Source organism: Dromiciops gliroides, chromosome 4 (genome assembly GCF_019393635.1).
Source record: "Dromiciops gliroides isolate mDroGli1 chromosome 4, mDroGli1.pri, whole genome shotgun sequence".
NCBI lineage: Eukaryota > Metazoa > Chordata > Mammalia > Microbiotheria > Microbiotheriidae > Dromiciops > Dromiciops gliroides.
The window spans coordinates 343,177,432-343,200,473 of NC_057864.1; the positions used below are offsets into that span (position 1 = coordinate 343,177,432).

Here is a 23,042-nt window from a genome sequence, read left to right on the forward strand (position 1 = left end):
CCTCTCCATATCTCCATAATGCAAACACCAGGAAAATCCCAACCAACTTCCAAGAAATCAATTAAAACTCTTAATTCTGAACTGTTGATTGTGAAAGCAGCAAGTTCTTGAAGGGACCAATTAGTGTAATTTATATTTTTGGGAAGCATGCACCAATGGAAGCATTTCAAAATTTTAAAAAAAGTTACAGTCTTTAAAGCCTCAATTTGTAGAAAAAGGATAAGATTGTACTTGTAATTATAGCTTAAAACCTTTGCAAAGTTAAAAAACAAGTCTGGTTCACTATCCTGCCCCTTCCTCCCCACCTGCCATCTAGTGAAATTGAATGACCAAAACAAACAAAAAAAAGCTTTTAGTTTATCCAGTGTGACTCTTTTCACAAACAAAACAAAGTGATATTTAAAATGCAAATTCAAAATTGTGATTTTTTTTAAAGCATCATTCCCTATCTCATTTATATTTTTATCTTCCCTCTAGCACACTCTTAGCAGTGAAATGTTAAGCTGGTCAGCAGCAATTCTGTGCCAGCAAAATCTGCACTGGACTCAGCTATTTTTATTGATACCACCTCTTCTTAATAACCTCACTTATCCCTCCCTACTGATCACTGGAATAAGTGAACAAGAGCATATGCAACAAAAATAATCCTCAGGTCTCCATAAACAAGCTTCTAAAAGACAAAACAACACGAGAAGATAAACAAGGGACAATTTCTCTAGGCTGGTCCTGATTTATTTTAAAATATTTGAGCTACTGCTTATTTTCGGACCTGAGTTAAAGATTATTTTTCTTTTGGTCTGGACCTGCAAGTCCATTTAAAGAATAACAACAAATTCTTGCCTTTACCCAGGTTTTGGTCTATTTTGGAAAGTGATTCCAGGAGATGAACACATACCTTTTCAGCTAGTTCCTCCAAATCAGAGAGAAGACCCTTCATTGTATTCTCGGCATCACTGATTTGTATTTTTCTTAGGAGGTATTGGTTTTCTCGTTCTGAAAACTTTGCCTGTGGGGGGAAAATGTATGTGGAAAGATTCAATTCAACTTATACATCAGTTTTTCTGAAATATTCATAAAGCAATGTTCTTATAAGCCTGCTTAGAGTAAATGGAGGTACTAAATTCACTCCTCTTTATGTACAAGCCATAGAATTGAAGGGTAGGAGAACATGTTGAGAACTTGCCTCCAGGATCAATGGAAAATGGAGTTTATAAATTCATTTCTGCCTATTTTATCATAAAGGAAATAATTCATTAACACTGGTTTAGGGCTAATGTTGCTATGTCTTGATCTTTGCCTCTTCTTGTCTTCTAGGGTCTTGGCTCATTATACCGTTTCCCTTCCACATCATGGGATTTTAGTGGTGTGGTGCCCTGTGTGATTTGGAAAATCTGTGTAAAAGTTTTTGGCCGTCCTTTCGTACCAGAAAAGAAGTCTTTTTCTTTTATGGGGTGTTTATAGTATCTTATTGTAAAATTTGAGTTAAGTATTTGGTCATAGGCATATGTTATGCATTTCCAAGTCTCTTAACTTTTTCTGTCATCAGCTGGCTTTCATGTGTCATCTGTGAATTCTGTGAAACTCCCCCCAAATTCCCATTTACAGTAACATATATATGTGTATGTACATGTGTATGCGCATGTATTTATATATATATATACATATGCATACATATGTATATGTGTATATAAAATCTCAAAATCATGATGGGGAAAATCAAGATGTGGGAGGAATAGCAGTATAGCATCATCTAGGAATTGTTGCATTGGACTCAGAGTTCAGGTTAAGGCTCAAGCATCAAGGTTATTGCTAATTAACAAAATAGAACATTAAGTCCCTATTCGTATTGTGGTATAATCAAAGGAAAAATTTACCCTCTAACCAGGGTAAATCATTTTAACTCCATGAGCCCTAGTTAAATCACCTGTAAAATGAGAGGAACTTCTCTTCTTAATAGGTAACCCCAGAAACTGATATAGATTTAAATCCTACCAAGATGATCCCTTTATTGAAGCTGCTTAATTGGGACTCCTTAATGAGAAAGAATTCAGAGGTAAAATTTCTTTTCTTGACTAGTTATGTTTGTAGCTCCTAATCACTTTCCTTAAGTCTTCTATCACTGTGAGCAGGTCGAGTGGAAGGACTGTGATGGAGGATCTGTTTTCAATCCTCAGATTCAGAGGTATGCTAGTAAATGTTTAACAACCAGCTCTCCAAAAAGGAAAAAAAAAGTATCTCACAGACTTTCAAGTTTAACTTGCATGAACATTTTCTCTGATTTCTGAGGTATAAATGTTCACACTGGAAATTTAACAATTAGCTCTACAAGATAGCTTCAGTAGGGCCTCTGCTCAGCTCTGAAAATCTCCAGGTGACGTTGGCTGAGTCACTTCCCTCTCTGGGCACCAATTCCCTTCTTTAACAAATAAGGGTTATATTAGATGATCTCTGAATTTCTTTCCCACTCTAAATCCCATGGACCTAGGAGGCTCAGTGTGTACCTAAGTGGACAATCTGTTTTGCATGACTTTTCTAGGCCAGCTAAGCTCTGAGAAATCAGAATGGCACTAGATGGAGTTGATAGGAGTTATCTTACAAGGCTAAAATGGAAATATAACCAAGGACCCATATTCACAACATACCTTGAGGAAGTAAATAGTGGAATTGATTTCATTTACATGCCGGTGAGCAGCCACTCCAGAAGACACACTCAACAAATTTGATTTGCTTTCATCGATAGCAAGAGCTGCTAATCGTAGGTCATCAGTCAAATCCCAGATGCATTTGTCGCAGCCTGGTGATAAAATGGGAAAATGCCATTTTCTCTCACTATGCAATTCAAAACTGAAAGCAGTCTGACTTTGCTAGGTCATGCATCATGCATTTATATTTTCTTGACTGTGATTGCTTTCATTAAAAACAAAACAAAACCAGAGTAGTGTTTTCTATCTTTTTCAGGGACACTGGTCCTAATCTCCATGGCTAACCTATTTACATGGTACATATCTTCTATGCACATAGCTGTTTACGTGTTTTATTCCCTTCCCTTTCACCTTCCCCACATTAGAACATAACATTTTGTATTTCTTTGTATCCCTGTTGTTTAGTACAGTGACTGTCACATAGTAGGACCATAATAAATGCCTATTGAGGAGGAGGCAGAGGAGGATGCAGAACCCACATCAAAATGAAGATGATCAGCTAATTTTAGGCAGCCCCTCCTGGCAAATATATTTCAATAAGTGCGATAAGATGAAAATGAATTTTGGTGGCAAAAAAGAATCATAAATAGGCAACTTGAAGCTTGAGGGAGCCTGTAAAAGAGAAAAGGAACCCATCTTGTCTAATTTCTCTTGGCAGTAAAGTGGGTAGTTTTTATGGATTGAACATATGTAGATGATCTCAGAACTTTTTTTTTTAATGATCAGCTGGTGGAACCACACTTCTCTCATTACAGCCTCTCAAAGTATCTGGTCAAGTGTAAGGAGTGTGGGCTACTAAAGGGTGGGGTGGGGGGGTCTAAAGTAATTATACTCGTGGGTTAACTCCATTTATCCCCAAAGACTTATTTGAAAATTCTTCATATCAGTTACCATCTTCTTAGCAGAAAAGATCCACTGGGGCTTCACTTAAGAAATTCACTACCTTTTCCAGAGAACGAGGAAAATTTTTCTTAGGGTTGGGCCCAGATAAAATTGTGAAATAGGTGAAGTTCTTTCAAAGATTCACTCCCAGTTTGTATCTAATTTGGTGCCCTCTTCCCTGATTTCAGTATATTTCTAGGTATCAATCAGAAAATATGCCATAATTTCCACTAATCTGCTTTTTCTAGAAATCAGTAACTCACCTTTCCCAGGTGACAGCTGCACCAAATTTCCCTTACCTTTGAGGGCATGGATTAGTCCACGTTAATATGTTAATGGTTGTTAATGTGTTAAGTCTCTTAGGCAAGATATTGACATTTTAGCCAAAGGCTTCTTTTTGGGTGATGTCATGAAAAGGGAGCCTGTCCTTGAGAATTTCTGGTACCAAGGTCAACCATTAAGGGAGGTAGTTTGAGGGTGGCTGGGGCTTTCTGTGTTCTAGCCTCTACTCCAGCTAAGCTGAAATTCTAACTTGTTAGCTGTGCTACCAAAGCAATGCCTTTCAAAATAAGACTATCTTTCATGTCACTTTATTTCAATCTTTTATTCCTGGCAGATTTTTATTTTAATCGTAAAGTTAAAAACAAACAAACCCGTAAATGGAAACTTTTCTATCTGGGGGCACTTATTGTTTTTTTTTAAAGCTCTAGGGAAAGAGTAATGAGTTAATAAAAAATGAGGTCACAAGAGATTCAGGAACTCTGAGTTTTTATTCCTGGTTCCACTCAAGGTCTGGCCTGACTTTGGAGAGGCCATATAATCTGTTATTTCTGTTTCTTCATCTGTGCAACCAGGGGAAAGATCATCTCACTCCTCAATTTCCTCATCTGTAACATGGGGATGATCATATCTGCTCAGCCTACTTTTCAGTATCTTTGGGAGGATTAAGGGAGAACATGTAGCCCAAAGCATTTTGGAAACGATGAATTCTTACACAGGAGCAAAGTGTTCTTATTAATAGCTGTCCCATGAATCCTCAGAGAGGAGACATATTGTGAGACAGTATCTATAAATCATACTGAGATCTTCAAAGAATTCTGAAGAAATACTCCAAAGAGCCACAAATTCACTCACGTGGGAATCACTCCACCAGGCTCCTCTACCCATTAGACAGGCCTGTCATCAACTAAATGTAGCCTTTGGGAACCCAGGACAGACTGGAGTATGGATGGGTAATGAAATATAAAATTAAATTTAGTATCTGCTTCAACAATCCTTTATTTTAAAGTTTTTGATCATCGATTTATTGTTGTTACTATCAATTGGCCACCTGAATTGAGATGCTGGACCTAAAAAGGCCTTAATAAAATATTTTCTAAAAAATAGGAGTTATTAATTTCAGAGCATTTATTGGCAAATTGGTACTATATGAGCCTTGGACATCTCTAGTTACTTGCTTCTATTTGTGATCTGTTCTTGCTAAAGGGTGTACAGACAGGGTTAACTCCACAGACTCAAGCATTCCTGAGAGAGACTAATATTGATGCACTTTTTAAAAAGCCCACACCTGCAGGATATTAGAGAAAGTGGGGGGGGGGTTAGTCAATCATGTATTGTTATTTTTACTTATAGTTGGGCAGTCCATGCCTGTAGGGGGTTCGAAACTTTCTTCAAGGCATTCTCCAGTTTCACTGTCACATGGTCCTCCCCTGCAATTGCATACTGGGGAAATAAAACAAAGAACAAGGATTTTGGATTTATTATTCAATGGGATAAATAACCAGTGATTTATTTCATCTTTCCCATTCACATTCTGCATCTGTGTACATTTTTGCTCTTTGAGGGGGATCACACCAAGACTTTATGATATCTTACCATGGGGTCCATCTTAACCATGATGTAGAGAAAGGAGTGAATTTTTTAAAATAGTTATTCCAGGAGAATTTTTTACTGAGGGAAATAGCAAAATTATCAATGATTCTTCTCCTAGTTCTTCTTGAATCCAATCAGACCAAGGGGTTCTTAACTTTTTTGGTATGTTATGAAATTATTGGATGATCTGGTGAAGCCTATGGACCCCTTCTTGGAATGTTTTTAAACATATAAAATAAGAAGAAACCAATTATACCGAAGTAAACTGTTTTAAAATCCATTCAAGTTCATAGGTCCTTGAAATCTAGTTATAGATGCTTTGGGGGTCCATGGATCCCAGGCTAAGAACCCCTGGACTAGACTATGGAAATGCTTGGATGCCAAAATATTCTGTGCTCCTGTCATCCTACGGTGGGACTATGCCACTAGGCAAAACTAGACCATGTTTCCTCAGTGGAAATTTCTTTCTAATTTATCCTAGACTCCAGCACTGATTATCTATATGGCAGCTGACAGATGAGAGCATTGCTGGGCAGTTCAGTAATACACAGGGAGAGGACTCAAAGGAACAAACCCAAGTTCTTGTGGTATGTGATCTTGGGCAAACCAGATATTCAATCTCCAAGTCTTCCTATGAACATTGAAAAGACCATTAAGACTGGTTATAAGCTTAATCCATATATTTGTATTGCTTGGAAATGACCAGATTCCCATTGCTTCTCTATCACTTAATTCCTTGAATTTCACTGTATCTTAGTCATTGAAATTTCAAATCAATAAAAGAAACAACGACAAAACCAATACCAAATCCCAGAAACCCACCAGGGATATTCTTCTTCAACAGGCATAAAAATAGGATTTCATTTGCAAAGATTTTCAAAATGCTTGGTGACATTTCTATACTTGAACAAAACTGTAACTTTTCCCACCTCTTAACTATCTTAAGGATTTGTGACAACTTGGTGGTTCTAGAAAATCAGCTCCAAAGAGATAACAGATTTATGACTTTTTAACTGCTTCATAAAATACAGATTTATTAATCAGTTTGGGGATATCATGGCTTACAGATGCAAAATATTTTAAAAATTAGCTGATCTTCTAAGAACAATTTGCTACCTTGTAGTTTAAACTAAGCTTAATGAAAAATTTAAAGGCGATATTAAGATCAGATGCAGCTAGGTGGTATGGTATGGCCAGGAAGACTGAGTTCAAATCCAGCCTCAGATATTTATTAGTTGTATGATCTAATGCATGTCATCTAACTTCTGTCTGTCTTAGTTTCCTCATCTGTGGAATGAGGACAATAATAGCACCTACCTTCCAGAGTTGTTGTGAACATAAAATAAGGTAATTTTTATAAAAGCACTTGCAAATCCTTAAATGCTATATAAACACAAGCCATTATTGTTATTTAAGACTTCAGCTTGGCTATCACCAGTTTTTGTGCAGCTTTCTCTTCCTGTTTAGTGTGGCTTGGCACAATGCTATTGCCTGGCTCCCCTCAAATCTAAGTTTATACTTTTGGGCCCTGCCATTAACTTTAGGCTAGGCATATTCATTTGTTTTCCTTCTTGATTTTTCTTTTGTTTTTGGCCACTTAGCTTGTGTAAGATGTCACATTTAGGTAAGAATTTCTCAAAGTAGTATTAGATAGTGTGGTGATAAGTCAAATTCACACCATCTTCAGAATCAGAAAAAACCTAGTTCAAATCCTGCCTCTCACACTTATTGCCTGTGTGACCTTGCATAAGTCACTTGATCTCATCAGGCCTTAGTTTCTTCATTTGTAAAAGAAGAGGGTTAACCTAGATAGCCTCTAAAGCATCTTCCAGGTATACATTTAAGTTCCAACATTAATAGAATGTTATTTTCATTTCCTGCTTGTCTCTTCTGTTATCTGCTCTACCAAAAAACAAAAACAAAAACAAAACCAACCCAACCCAACTCAAACCAAACCAAACCAAAAAAAAAACCCCAAAATCAAAACCTAAAAAAAAAAAATTCATCAAGGGAAAGCTATCATTTAAATGGGGGTATTCAGTATTTTCCAAGTGGATGTGTATATGAAAGCTATGCAACTATATGGACATTTGGAATAAAATACCTGCACAGTTCTTGGCTATCCTGGCATCCCCATAATACCCAGGGGCACACCGTTCACATTTGAATCCAGTGGTATTCCGTAAGCAGTTGCGACACTGGCCGGTAACTTCATCACAATCCTCAAATATCAGGTTGGGATCTGAATTTCCACTGCAGTCACATTTCTTGCAGGTGCTTCCAATCAGTAAGGGGTTTCCATAGTAACCGGGGGCACACCTGAAGAGAAATCATAAAGCCAGAATAATTAACATCAACAACTTTCTGACTTTTTATGCACCTATTTCTTTTTACCCAGCAGGTTAATTCTCCTGGTACTGTGGAATAATAATAATAAATAATAAAAGAAAAAATAATACTTAAACTTCTTGTCTAGATACTACTATCCTAATGATAAGAAGAGTCACAATGCTAATTCTCATTCCTATAGTGCTTTAAGGGTTACAAAGTGGTCAGGCTTGGTGGGAAGGCAGGGAGGATGGTGGATTCCTTGGGCTTAGCAGTTCTGAACTGTTGTGGGATAAGATGATTTGAAGAGGTGGGGATGGGGTCTGTGGGTTTAGAACACTGCATACATTGTCAGATTTCTTTGATGTGTTTATTAGTTTTACTGATTTCCCCCAGTTCCTCTCCTTTTTTTTTTCTTTCATAAACAATTATATGGTATGGCTCTTTGGGAGCAGGGAGGGAGAGGGATAGAGAGGAAATTCAATCAACATTAAAACAAAAAAATCAACATTTTATTTATAAAAAAAGCAAAACGTTGGCCCTAATTGCAGTCTTATGGGCCCCAACAGCACAAATTGTGCTAAATTTTACTTTCTCTGGGAATTGTTCCAATTTTTCTGAGTGGAATAGTATTTCTCCTTCTGCCTTATGGGGGAAATGATGTGTACATGGTACATTTGTACTTCATTAAACAGGCCTTTTATTTTCTTAGGACCCAGAACTCTAGTATCTAGGAAAGGACTTAGTGGTTACAAAAGTAAAAATTTATTATGAAACAAGGAAAAAGATCCAAGGTGACTATCAGAGCTTTAACTAGGGTAAAGAGAATGGGGCTTTGTCCTATTGCAACAAATTTTGAGGAAGCTGAAAGCATTTGCTATGGCAACTGTCCTAGGGCTCCCAATGGAGAGATGAAGGTCACAGGCCCATGTAGTATTGCCTCACACTGAGCAAGAATTGATGAAACCATTGTGTCTTGGAGCATGGTAACTTTCAGGCCATATATTGCTACTCCCAAAGGCTGGATGGTGGTATTGCTATTGGTGTGTGTGTGTGGGGGGTGGGGTGGGGGTTATTGTCTGATATCCTTCTCTATCCATCCATCCATCCATCCATCCATCCATCCATCCATCCATCCATCCATCCATCCATCCATTCACCCACTCTATACTTGATTCTCTTGGTATCTGCACATGTATGTTACCACCCACCTTTCCCTCTTCAAGCCAATGATATATGAAGTCCAGTTCCAGGAAGCAACTGGTGATTTTGTACCGTAACACAAAGGTGATATTAGTAGATGCTTATACTCGGTCAGTGAATCAGGTAGGGTAGATGCCCTCCCCTGCTGACATCAAGGGTCCACACAGACTCCTGTCTCCATTTACTACTATTTACCCTTACAGTCTCACTCATTATATGGCAGGATGATGGAGAACAGAAGCAGAGGGAATCCACTCATGTGGGCCACTGGTTACAAGCACTATCCTGCTGCCCACCTACCCTTAAAAATGAATCCAAGGGCACCATTTCCTTTCCTGCTCCTGAGTACTGTTTGTACTGTCCCAGTTCTAGTTATGACTCTGGGAAATATTATCCTTCTTTGTTTTCAATGTCAGGTTACTCTAGGGTCCTACTTTTTCTGACATCTTTATGATTTCTTTGGAATTGACCAGAAGCCAAAGCTCTGATGATCTTGGACTTCCTTAATTCCCTGGCATCATTCAATTAACCAATTAATTCAAAAGCACTTATTAAATGTCCATTATGTTCCAGGTACTGTATTAGAGACTAAGGATACAAATATAAAAAATTAAACAATCCCTTTTCTAAAGGATCTTACATTCTACTGAGAGAAACTTAAAGGACTTCCATTTTCTTTTGGAGGTATCTTTCTCCTTTGACTAAAGCATTGGTTGTTACTGCTACCTTCCTACTGCTGCTGCTGCTGCTACTATTACTACTAACACTGCCACTGCCGCCACCACCACCACCACTACCACCACCACCACAGCTAATCTCTCATTTGTATGGACCTTTATACTTTCTATAGAACTTCCATATACAAATCCGATTTTATCCTCACTACAACTCTGTGAACATATTGAGCAGGTAGGCATCATTATTCCCATTTTATAGGTGGGAAAAATGAGACACACAGAAACTGTTACTTGTCAAAAAGTTTACACAGACTGGTAATGGCAGGCCCAGGCCCAGGACTAGAACTAGAACTAGGACCAGAACTAGGACTAGAACTAGAACTAGAACTAGAACTAGAACTAGAACGAGTTCAAGTCTTCTGACTCATATTACATATTCTAAAAGTTAGAATATTAATATTCAATTTGGCTCAACTGTGTAGAAACAGAGGGCATCTCTCACTCAGGGGGAAACCTTGTCAAGGACTTAAATCAGTGAAATTGGTTTCAAAATATTCAATAGTTTTATGAATTAAAAAACCTTTGGCTTGGAAAATAAGTTAATTTTAAACTTGTTTTAAGTTGTCGTTGATCTAAAATATTTCTTAATTAAGAAAATTAATTAAAAATTTTTTCATTGAAGATGAGACACAATTGTTTTTGAACTCCTTAAGTACATTTGTGAACAAACAACATTATTTTTAAAGTCCTAAAGCTTTAATCAAGTCTCTCTCCTTTGCACAAGTTTCTTCTACTACTCCTATATGACCTATGAATCCTCTGGATTTGATCTATTCATAGGGATCAAAGGAACCCCTATAATTCAATATTAAATGGATCCAATCTCTCATCAATGTGTATTTTTCCTCCATCTTTGCCAACTGCAACCCATCCACTCCTTGTCATTCTATGAAATTCTTGTCCATGGTCTGTCTATCTTAGCTCCTTTAGAGGAGCTACTGAATATGTTGGTGGCCTCGATGTTGATTTCTTTACATTTTGAGAATATTAGGTCGATTTCACATTGCTCCCCCTCATTCGCTCTAGATTTCAGCCCAACTGGCCTTACTGTTCCTCATATATGGTATTTCCCACTGTGGTGCTTTTGTAAGATTGTCTCCAGTGCCTAGAATACTCTTTCTCCTTATCTTTAGTTCTAAAACTCCCTAGAGTTATTCAAGACTCAACGAAGAAGTCATCATCTAAAAGAGGCTTTGGCAACAGATTGGATAGGAAGGCTAAGAATGAGAAGTCAAAGTTGACACTTAAGGTGTGAGCCTTGTTGATTGGGAGGATGGTGGTACTCTCAACAGTAATAGGAAACAGGAAGAAAGGAGGGTTTGGGGGGAAGATAATGAGTTTGGTTTTGGAAATGTTGAATTTAAGATGTCTATGGGACATCCATTTCTAGATGTCTAGTAGGCAGTTGGCAATGCAAGAAAAGAAAGCAAGAGAGATGTTAGTGCTGTACAGATAAATCTGAGATTCATCTGCAGAGAGATGATAATTAAATTCTTGGGAGATTCTGATGAGATTACCAAGTGAACTAGTATAGAGGGAAAAGAGAAGAGGGCTCAGGACAGAGCCTTAATGGATGCCCATGGTAGGTGGACATGAACTAGATAAAGCTCCCACAGAAGAGGCTGAGAAAAAGCAATCTGGTGGATAGAAGGAGAACCAGGAGAATGAAGGGTTATAAAGCCTAGGGAAACAGGGGTCTTGAGATGAGGGTGATGAAGGTCATAGAGGGCTTTATGGGAGGTTTGAGGAAGAATGAAAAGGTTAGGAAAAGTCATTGTGCTGAGTGGGATATTGAATCGATTAGGGAAGTGTAAAAGGATTGCTTTATCACATTGAAGGCCCAGTTGAGATTATATAAGACAAGTTTGGAGTGGGAATACTGAGTACAATTTCATAATTTTCTTTAGCTTCATTCAACAGAATGTGAATAGGAACAAAAGAAGCAGATATTAGTATTAATCCAAGACAGAGAGTTGGCAGAGCAACATCTTTCATAAGATGGGATGGGAGGAAAGGACTGGAGAGAAGAGGACCTCACAGAGTTGAACTGGTTTGCCAAGGGATCAAGACAGAAAAGGGAGGTAAATATAGCCAGGGGTGATGGCCTTGAAAGAATTAAGGGGTGGGCTGACTTGAAGTCATAATGAGAATGAAGAATAGGGTTAAGGCAGAAGAAGAGTTGGCATGACAACAGATTATGATCAGATAAAGGAATTTCAGAGTTCATGAACATGGAAATGGAATGCTTGTAGGTGATGGGAAGAATAAGGGTATGAACATCCCTATGCATATCAGAAGATTTGGAATACATTACTGCTCTGCCACTTACTGCCCATGTGATTTTAGGAAAGCAATTTAATTTCTCTGAACCTCAGTTTCCTGATCTGTAAAATATAAGGGTTGGCAGAGGTGGCATCTCAGTTCCCCTCTAATTTTAAATCTATAATCCTATGATGATCCTACAGTTTGACTGTGGTACAGAGCTATACTATATTGGTAGCTTTTAAAAATAAACATAATAATAGAATTTAACTAAATTATTAAGGTCCTTCAAAGTTGTTGCTTAATAGGCAGGAAACTTATCCTAATATGTATTCTGCTTTCATTCAAAGTGTATTCTTTTGTAATTGTCTTCAGAGTCAACTATAAATGAGAATCCATATCATTACTTTAGTCATAATTTTGAATTCAAAATTGTATTAGTGTTATTAAACACATTATTTGCTAGCTGGTACATAGTAGGTGCTTAATAAATGCTTGTTGCCTGACTGACTTCTTTGTTGTTGTTGTTGTTGTTGTTGTTGTTTTTTTGGCAGGGCAATGGGGATTAAGTGACTTGCCCAGGGTCACACAGCTACTAAGTGTCAAGTGTCCGAGGCCGGATTTGAACTCAGGTACTCCTGAATCCAGGACCGGTGCTTTATCCCTGACTGACTTCTAATAGCTATTTTTTTCTTTCTAAAATCCCAGTATAGCTATTAAAGGACAAATATTTACCACCACTTATGATGTTCAGCCTAAAGAGCCAGAGATTCTGAAGGCAATTGTTAGAAGAGGAGTTCTGAAATACTTCTGAGAAATACCAGCACATAGTTAACTACTTTGAAGGGTATGATGTTCCTCATAACTATAAGTTCTTCTGTGTTTGTTAAAAATAAGTAATATTTTTATAGACTTGCTTTGTGAAAGTGCTATAAGAGCAGAGAGAGATGAGAGAGTTCAGTGAGGGTTGAAATATTTAGTCTTTGTGGAAGAAATGGAGCTTAATTTTTGTTTTAAATAATGTATGACATTTCACATAGGTAAGGGAGAAAGGAAGGAGCATATTAGGCAAGGAGAAAAATGGAAGGAGAGTCAGTGAGGTGAAATGAGTATGACAAAGAGGATGTCCCAAAAGTCTTAGTGCTACCAAAGCATAAAAAAGTACTAAGACTTTTGGGACTTCCTGTATTTTCAGATCAAGTGTCTAGATAGGCCTGAATAAGACAGAAGATACATTGAAAAGTTGTGGGAAACAAAATGAGGCCTTATAATGGAAGGTCTTAAAAACCAGGCAAAAATGTTTAGATTTTATGTGGTAGGAAACTGAGAGTCACTGAGGTAGTATAGGGAAGAAAGTTTTGACTTGAGGCAGAGATCTGCGTTCAAAGACTTCCTTTTACTTCCACTGTGACCTTGGGCTGGCCAATTATCCTCCCTCAGCATCAGTTTCCTCATCTGTAAAATGAGAGAGTCATATTACATGGCCTCTGAGGTCCCTTAAAGCTCTAAATAAATGATAAATTGATGACTTGGATTGGTAAAATTAAAGTAAGATATAATGATTAGCTTAATACCAATCTGAGTTGTTATAGATTTTTTGTCTTTCTTTCCTTCCTTCCTTCCTTCCTTCCTTCCTTCCTTCCTTCCTTCCTTCCTTCCTTCCTTCCTTCCTTCCTTCCTTCCTTCCTTCCTTCCTTCCTTCCTTCCTTCCTTCCTTCCTTCCTTCCTTCCTTCCTTTCTCCCTTCCCTTCCCTTCCCTTCCCTTCCTTTCCTTTCCCTTCCCTCTTCTTTCCTCTCCTCTCCTTTCCTTTCCTTTAAGTAGAGAAGTGGTTAGTAATAGGGTTGACAAAAACAAACATAAAAACAAAGAAAATAGAGTCATTGAAACATCAAAATGCATAGATTAGAGCATAAGGAAATAAGATAAGTAGGACAGTTTTGAATGTTACATGTTCAATTTATTATATACATATGCACATATATTAAATATACATCTACATAGATTATATGTACATATAGATAGGCATGTCTCATATATGCATATATTATATACACATGCATACATGTTATATGTATATAAATCTACATATGCATGTTATGTGTGCATAGATATAAATATCTTATGTACATATATTAATATTATGTGTTATATATAAATATAATCTATATAGATATACATATCTAATATATACATAATATGTGTTTTATATGTGTAATATATGTGTATATAGTATGTTTAGAGAAGAAGCAAGCTATATATAAAAGAGATTCAATGTTTCATGTACAATCCTCTTTTTCTCATTTTATTTGGTGTTTATTTTAGAATAAAATAGATAAAATAATAATAAAATAAAATAATAGATAAAAAATACAATAATATTCATGTGCGCATACAACAAATTACATCCAGGAGAGGCCAGGAAGGGAAAACTAACTAGTGGTCTGCTACAATAATACAGGAGTGAATTATGTCCTGGACTAGAATAGTAGGAAGAGAAGGGAGGGGCAAGACATTTTTTAAAGAAAAGAAAAATCAACAATATGTATTGAGTATGTAATTCAAATGTATTGCTCTAGGGGCTTGTGGGAGAAACAAAGATGAAGGAGGCATAGAGTCCCTATCCTAAAGGAGTTTCTAGTAAAATATGTGCAATAATTGAAAAATGCAAAACAGAAACTAGGGCATTTGGATATCTTGACCTAGGACAGGACTTTCAAAGGAGAATAACTACTACATGCAAAAAGGCAAAAGCTGAGAAGCTGGTAAAATGAGTTCCTTCACTGACACTTTCTCATGCTACTCAACCGTGAAATTTATAAGAAATTTGAAGCCCAAACCAGCCATAAGTTACTCCTCCATGAACAACAGGGCTGACCTCCCAGTCTACTCCCTTAGTTCCTAGGCCATATGGTCAAAGGCTTTCTACTCACTTTCCTTGGCCACAATCCACCAACCATGAGACTTAATTGATCCTTTCCTCTCCATTTTATTTTTCTTTATATGGTCTCCAAAGAGTTATAATCCTGTTGATATCCATTCTTCCATAAGGATAAACTCACCTTGCCTTTTCCCAGGCTAATCCTATTCACCTAAGAAGCCTTTTTGGATATACCATCAAAACCATAATTCAGTGGAAGCTCCTCAAGAATATCCCTGGACCTTATCTTTGGCCTAGGGCCTACTCCCAATTCCCTATCTATGCTTATAATAAACCTTGCAGATTTTCCTGAGTTAAAATACAGATGTTAGCATATTAATAGCCCTGACTCTGCTGCTGAATGTTTCCTTCCCTGGAGAACATGAAACTTTACAGTTAATTGAGCATTGGGCTGGGTAGAGGAAGCCTTGGTTCTATTTCTAGCTTTGCCAAATGACTCAATGAATTCAGGGAAATGAGTGAAGGCAATAAAGTTCTGAAGGCCTACTTAGTGAGTGTGCTTTTTGAATTTCATAATTTTAGTCATTGCTCAGGTTTTCAAGAGTGAATATCAACTAGAAAGAAGTTATTTCATGGAAAACAGATTTAACCAAAAATCATTGTTTTCAGCATCATTTCTCCTTCCTCTTCCTCCGCCTCATCTCTTTTCCTTGATTTTCCTCAATATTTAGCTATCATATCTTTCATCTACCACTAACAGTTTCTGTGACCAGTGGCAATTTGCCAGTTACCCTGGTTTGTTACCAAGTTACTCAGGGACTGTCTCCACAATCCCTACCATGTTGGTGGTGGAGAGAGCAAATTGGAATAATGCCATTTTATGTTTATATAGTGCTTTAGAGTTTTTTCAAAACCTTTTCAAATGTATTATTTGATGCTCACAACAACTCTGTGAGGTAGAAAATGTAGTGTTTATAGATGGGGGGACTGAGAAGAAGTGAAGTCACTTGCTCAACATCGCATAGCTAATGAATGACATAATCTGGACTAGACTCCCCAAGCCCTCAGAGACTGGCCTGGGGCTATTTGCACTCAAAAACATAGGCTTGTCATTTTCCTGTTAGAAAACCCACCCCTTATCAGGGAAACACATTCATTCTAGGAGGATTCTCTAGACAATGAGAGGACTACTTTCCAGAGGAATTCTGTTGGTTTACTGAAGATGGAGATCTTACTGAATTCTTGATCTCCTACTTAGTGGTTTATGCTAGCCTGACAGAACTCTAAGAGGTCACCTTTAATTCAGTGCAATTCAATTGTATGCAGTTCAGTTCACTGGGTAGTGAGTCAGAAAAAAAAATTGTTTTAGACATTTACAAACTGTGTCATTCTAGAAAAGTAACTTAACCTCTCTGGTCCTTAGTTTCCTTTTCTGTAAAATAAGGGGTTTGGACTTGATGCTCTAAGATTCCTTTCAGCTCTAAATGTATACTTCTATGAATTTAATTTAATAAACTCCTTGAAAAATGTACTTGCTGCCCGTTTTTTTCTCTCTCATATTTTTAGATCTCAAGAAAACAGGGATAACATAATTTTTTTTTTAAAGCATAAACATAGATATCAATTTTCCTTCCAGTTGAGAAGAGAAAATGTAATCAAGGTTTTATGTGAGGCACTGTTTGCATAGCAGTTTATGATAGACCTAAAAGGTACACTCATTGAAATAGACTTAGAAAAACTTTGGAGTAGGAATTGGAAGGCCTTGTTTCTAGACCTAGCCTCACTAACTTTTTAAGTGGTTCAGGCTGAGTGACATCTATTCCTTTAGGCTCAGTCTCCTCAGTTTTGTATAGCAGTGGTAGGGAAGGGTGGGGTGGTGAACAGTGTTTGTTCAAGAACAAGTATAAAACCCTCCATTTGGTGCATAGTCCTTCAAGATCTATATATACCCCCACCCTAAACACATCTTTCCAGTCTTTTTATATCTTATACTCTACCATATACTCTTTGATCCAGTGACACAGCCTCCTTGAGGGTATGGACTATCTTTTTTTTTTTTTTGGTGAGGCAATTGGGGATAAGTGACTTGCCAAGGGTCACACAGCTAATAAGTGTTAAGTGTCTGAGGCCGGATTTGAACTCAGGTCCTCCTGACTCCAGGGCCAGTGCTCTATCCACTGTGCCACCTAGCTGCCCCGTATGGACTGTCTTTTGCCTCTTTCTGTATCCCTGGTATTTAGCCCACTGCCTGGCACTCAGTAGGTGCTTTAAAAAGGCCTCCTGGCAGTTCCTCACATGAGACACTCCATCTCCTGACTCTGGGCATTTTCATTGACTGTCTCCCATGCTTGGACTGCTCTCCCTCCTTTTCTCTGTCTCCTGGCTTTCTTCAAGTCCCAGCTAAAATCCCACATCCTACAGAAAACCCTTCCTAATCTCTCTTCATTCTAGCCTCTTCCTTTGTTGATTATCCCTGAATTATGCAATATATAACTTGTTTGTACATTTTGTTTGCTTGTTGTCTCCTTCATGACCTATATGGGGAACTCCTCAAGAGCAAGAACTGTATCTTTGTATTAGCAGTGCTTAGTACAGTGCCTAGGAGCTTAATAAATGCCAGTTGACCCCCATCTTATCACTAAATTATTTCCTAGATTGATTTCCTGAAATAAATGTCTCTTTCTGTTTTGGGAAGTTGTTACAAAACATTCTCTCTCTCTGTCTCTTCTGTCTCTGTCTCTCTGTCTCTCTGTCTCTCCCTGTCTCTGTCTCTCTCTCCTTGTCTCTGTCTCTTTCTCTCCCCTCACCCTTTCAACTTCCCTCTCCCAACTGTATTTCCAGTAAGTATATCCAGAGACCACCCAGATAAACACTGTTTATAAAGAAAAAGTAAATGTTTAAAATAAAGAAAGGGAAACAGTCTCCCCATGCTAAGGGGAAAAGCTTCAGGCTGACTTGAGTTTAAGTGGCTACCCCAGATTCTTATGGCCTCTTCTTCTTTAGTTCTAGGCTCAGTTCCAATACTTGGCTGGATTATTGCTTTGTTCTTTCAGAAAGAACAGGTACCCTTAACCTAAGACTAACAATAGCTTACACAGTTCTGCTTTAGGCAAGGCTGGGAGTCAGGAAGAGATGAGTTCAAATCCAGCTTGAGATATGTGACTACTTAACCTCTGTTTGTCTTGGTTTCTTTATCAGTAAAATAGGGGTAATGATATCACCTACCTCCCAGGGTTGTTGTGAGGATCGAATGAGATAATCATAAAGTGCATAGCACAGTACCTGGCATATAGTAAGTGCTATATAAATGATAGCTTTTGTTATTACCAGAAAGTTTGTGCCCTTTGTGTTATCCTTTCCTTTTAGCAATTCTTCCTAGTACCAGGCTAAGATTTGAGGGTGAGAGATCTAAATCTTCTATTCTGAACACTAGGTCATAACTAGACAATGGCTATTGCCCAATGATCACCAAACAACTCCAAACTGGAACTAGGGTTTTCTAGTCGTTTAAACTCTAAATCTCTCCTATAGGTCCATGCAAATGAGTAGGTCAGGAAGAGATAGCCAGACAATCTATATCTAGATATGGTCATCATTTATGCTGGCTGTTTAATTGCTTTTAGAGCCTTTTCCTATGCAAATGATCACTTGAAGTCCTTAACTAGGTACAGATGAGTCAACTCAACGTTTTGCTTCCATTACAAGGTTCAAAATGATCCACTCCCATGTGAAAGGGGTTCACCTTTGCAAAGTACAAATGTTGTGTCAAAGGGACTCACCAATTTCCTAGAAAATGAGACTAAGCCAGATAAATGATCTCTAAGATGCTCTGAAATTCTACATGGGCAACATTAATTTATATTCTTGTATTTTATTCTTTTTCTCTTTATTTAAAACCTCATCTACATAGACCAGACTGCATTCTCTTATAGGACTTGAAGCCAGAAAGGATCTGACATCATCTAAATGAACTCTTTCATTTTCATTCTTTTTTTTTTTTTTAGTGAGGCAATTGGGGTTAAGTGACTTGCCCAGGGTCACACAGCTAGTAAGTGTTAAATGTCTGAGGCCAGATTTGAACTCAGGTACTCCTGACTCCAGGGCCAGTGCTCTATCCACTGCGCCACCTAGCTGCCCCATGAACTCTTTCATTTTACAGGAGAAGAAAAGAAACAGACCACAGAGATGAAGTACCTGCCTATGGTCACCAAGGTAATAAGGGTAAGAGACAGGATTTAACCCATATCTTCCTTCCTTCCTTTCTTTTTTTTTAGTGAGACAATTGGGGTTAAGTGACTTGCCCAGGGTCACACAGCTAGTAAGTGTTAAGTGTCTGAGGCCGGATTTGAACTCAGGTACTCCTGACACCTAACTGCCCCAAACCCATATCTTCCCATTCTAAGTTACATGCTCTTTTCCTCTATGCTACCTCTTGCCTTTAGTTAAATCATAGTTTGGAGGAGACCTTGGGTTCTGGAAGATTAGGCCAGTAGAATGCAAAGCCTAAATTTTGTGCAGTCATTTTTGCAGCTATCTGACTCTTCACGACCCCATTGGGGGTTTTCTTGGCAAAGATACCAGAGTGATTTGCTATTTCCTTCTCCAACTCACTTTACAGATGAGGAAATTAAGGTAAATGGGGTTATGTGACTTGCCCAGGGTCACACAGCCAGTAAGTGTCACAGGCCAGATCTGAATTCATGAAGATGAGTCTTTCTGACTCCAGGCCTGGCACTCTATCCATGGTGCCACCTGCTAAATGGGAAAGGTTTTGAGTAAATAGCCTGGTCACTGATTGTGTATCTATCGTTCATGGACCAGCCAAATTCGTCACATGTTTGGATTCAGGGGGGATACATTTTACCTCATTAAAAACTCCTGAAGACCATCTAGCAAGTTGGATCATTTGTGATCTGCCTTAGTGAAAGGAGTGCCCACAATCAAGAAATCATGAATCTTGGGGCAGCTAGGTAGCACAGTGGATAGAGCACCGGCCCTGGAGTCAGGAGGACTTGAGTTCAAATCCGGCCTCAGACACCTAACACTTACTAGCTGTGTGACCCTGGGCAAGTCACTTAACCCCAATTGCCTCACTGAAAAAACAAAAAAAAAAAAACCCAAAACAAAAAAAAACAACAAAAAAAGAAATCATGAATCTTTGACTTTGATAAAATGAGAGGATGAGATATTGCTTGTCTTTTTCAGCTCTAAATCTAGGACCTTATCAACTGAAGCCTATTATGCAGCTAAATTAAAAGCCTAGGCTTTTACACTATCCCAGGGGTCAATCACAAATTGAAAGCAGTAGACTTAAAAGGAACAGAGGAAGGAAACAACATGCCAGATATTGTGCAAAGTTCTTTACAGATATTTCATCTGATCTTCACAAACAACCCTGAGAGGTGGGTACTATTATAACCCCCATTTTAAAGTTGAAAAAGCTGGTCATAAAGCTAGTAAATGTCTTGGGTCACATTTGAACTGAGGTCTTCCTGACTTCAGGAACAGAACTCTATCTACTATGTCATCTAGCTTACCTCTGTTAGTGACCTGAAAATTTAAATCCTAAAAACATCCCCCAAAAGAGAAAAAAAAGACCTATTTATACAAAAATATTTCTAGCAGCTCTTTTTGTGGTGGCTAAGAATTGGAAATCAAAACAATGCCCATCAATTAGGGAATGGCTAAACAAGCTGCGGTATATGATGGTGATCGAATATTATCGTGCTATCAGAAATGACAAGCAGGATGATTTCAGAAAGGCCTGGAAAGACTTACATGAACTGATGTATAGTGTTAGTGACCTGAATTGATTACTTCCTTTATGATCAGGTAATCCTTATTTTTAAGGTGAGTTCTTGAAATAGTGTCTCTTTGGTCAAAGTGGAAGAAGGGGAGAAGTGCTCAGAGTGTACTCCACTAATTAGTAAAGGGCTTTAGAAGAAGAGCAGCTGTTATTAATCTTACTCCCTGCTTTTATTTGTAGTTACAGTCTCAGCCAAAGTGATACCAATAGCCTTGGAGTGATGTGATAATCATTTCCTACTGGGAATAGAGCTCTGGACCTGGAGTCAGGAAGACCTGGGTTCAAATCTGGCCTTGGACAATTACTAGCTGTGTGACCCTGTTTGCTTTAGGTTGCTCATCTGTAAAATGAGCTGGAGAAGGAAATGGCAGACCACTCTATTATATTGGCTAAGAAAACCCTAAATGGGGTCATGAAGGGTCAGATATGACTGAACAACAAAAGCACTTAGCATAGAGTTTGGCACATAGGAAATGCTTAATAAATGCTTCTTGACTGATTGTTGACTGACTCGTGTGGTGTAAGTTATCTGGGAACTACTTTTTTCAGCACTGGGCCACTAGAGGATTGGTCTATTTACTTGCTGAAAGTAGAGACAGGATCAAGGTCATTAACTCTTTTAACAGGGATCAGCAAACACTCCTCAGGTAGTAACTTTGATTAATCCTTATCAAGCTACACTGACTTTAAATCACAGACACAGAGGAGAGAGACTGCAAGGCTTATTAACAATCCTCTCCACTACCCAGTGATCAGAAAACGGGCCACTCAGAGGGCTGGGCACTGTGCTCATTTGCTCCTTAGATGGGAGAGGCTGAGTCACACAGGGGATCTGATATTCACCATTAGGTCTTCCTAGGGAGGAAATGTGATCATGTTTTCAGCTTCTCATTCTCTATTTTGTCCTGGTAAAAGTCTTCCTACCCAGCCCAAAGTCCTAGAAACCTTTTGATTCATCAGATGCTTTTCTTCCTCTCTTTATATATTTGACATTTCAACATGACAATGGGATAAGTCCTGATGGGAAATGAGTTTCTCTTCTTTTATGCTGTTCTTGTGTAGAGGTTGTACTTGATCTTTGAACACAGCACCCATTTCTGGAACCCCAGACTATCCTGTTAAGATCTGGAAAGCCTTTCCCCTAGACACTGTTCTGTTTGAGTCCTGGCCTCAGTGTGTTGGTGGCCTTCCTCAGCTGGAACACAGTTTCCTCAACAAGGCTGGGCTCTTGGTTTCCCAGGGTGTCTGAACACAGTCAGATAACCTCTGGCTATGAAAGGCAGACCTTGCTTCTATGGTTTTCCCTGCTGAATACTTCAAGGTTTGAATGGAGCCCATAGGCCAAGTGTAGACAACGGTCTTTTTGAGGAAAATGGAATGATCTCTATGTAAATCTCTCTTAGCTAAAGTCCCTTTGTCTTAGAAGACAGCATTTGTCTGGGAGAAGAAAGAAAGGGAACTGTAGGAAGCTACTTGGTGAAAAGTCATATGTCCTCAGTAGCCAGGACCTCTCTTTGAGAAGAATCTATAACACTCTACATGCTGGGTTCATACCCCAAAGAGTTCAAAGAAAAAAGAAAAGAATCAATATATACAAAATATTATACCTATCTTAGTGGCAAAACCCTTGAAACTAAGGGAGTGTCCATTGATTAGGGAACGGCTAAACAAATTATGGAATGTGAATACAATGGAACACTGTTTTGCTGTAAAAAATGAGAATGGTTTCAGAGAAACCTGAGAAAACTTGTGTAAACGGATGCAAAGTGAAATAAGCAGGACCAGGAAAATGATTTATACTATAAGAACATCATTGTAAAAACAAGCAACTCTAAAAGACTTGAGAACTCTGACCAAAACAATGACAGACTATGAGTTTAATAAATTGATGATAAGGAATATAGTAATATATTCACTCACTTCCTGATGGAGAGGTGATGGACTAATATACAGAATATGAAATAAAGTTTTGGGTTGACCATATATATTTGTTACAAGGGTTTAACAGCATCCCCAACCTCCTCCCAGGGAGAGAGGGAGGTGTGAAGGAGAGAAAAAATAGTTGTTAATTGAAAAAGAATAAAATTTAATTTAAAAAGGAAAGAATGCTGGTTATCCAATCAATTAATCAGTCAACAAACATTCATTTAGCACTATGTGACAGGCAGTGTGCTAGACTCTAGGCATACAAATATAAAAAATGTAACAATCTCTACTCTCAAGGAGCTGACATTCTAACTGCAGAGATAAGTACACATGTAAATATACATTTGTTCAGTTGTTTTTATATTGTGCCTGACTCTTCACAACTCCTTTTTTGAGTTTTCTTGGCAAAAATATTCTACTGGTTTGCCATTTCTTTCTCCAGCTC

The 23,042-nt window shown here is 38.1% G+C and overlaps 1 protein-coding gene across 1 annotated transcript in view; it reads right to left on the reverse strand.

Annotated features, from left to right (window-relative positions):
* LAMA4 (laminin subunit alpha 4) overlaps positions 1-23,042 on the reverse strand; it is a 199,818-nt gene that overhangs the window by 95,263 nt on the left and 81,513 nt on the right. Inside the window, exons 5-8 of the mRNA XM_044003053.1 lie at positions 7,561-7,775; positions 5,232-5,306; positions 2,643-2,794; positions 896-1,006 (exon numbers count right to left, since the gene is read on the reverse strand). Coding sequence (XP_043858988.1) covers positions 896-1,006; positions 2,643-2,794; positions 5,232-5,306; positions 7,561-7,775 — 553 coding nt within the window. The remainder of the gene's footprint in view (positions 1-895; positions 1,007-2,642; positions 2,795-5,231; positions 5,307-7,560; positions 7,776-23,042) is intronic.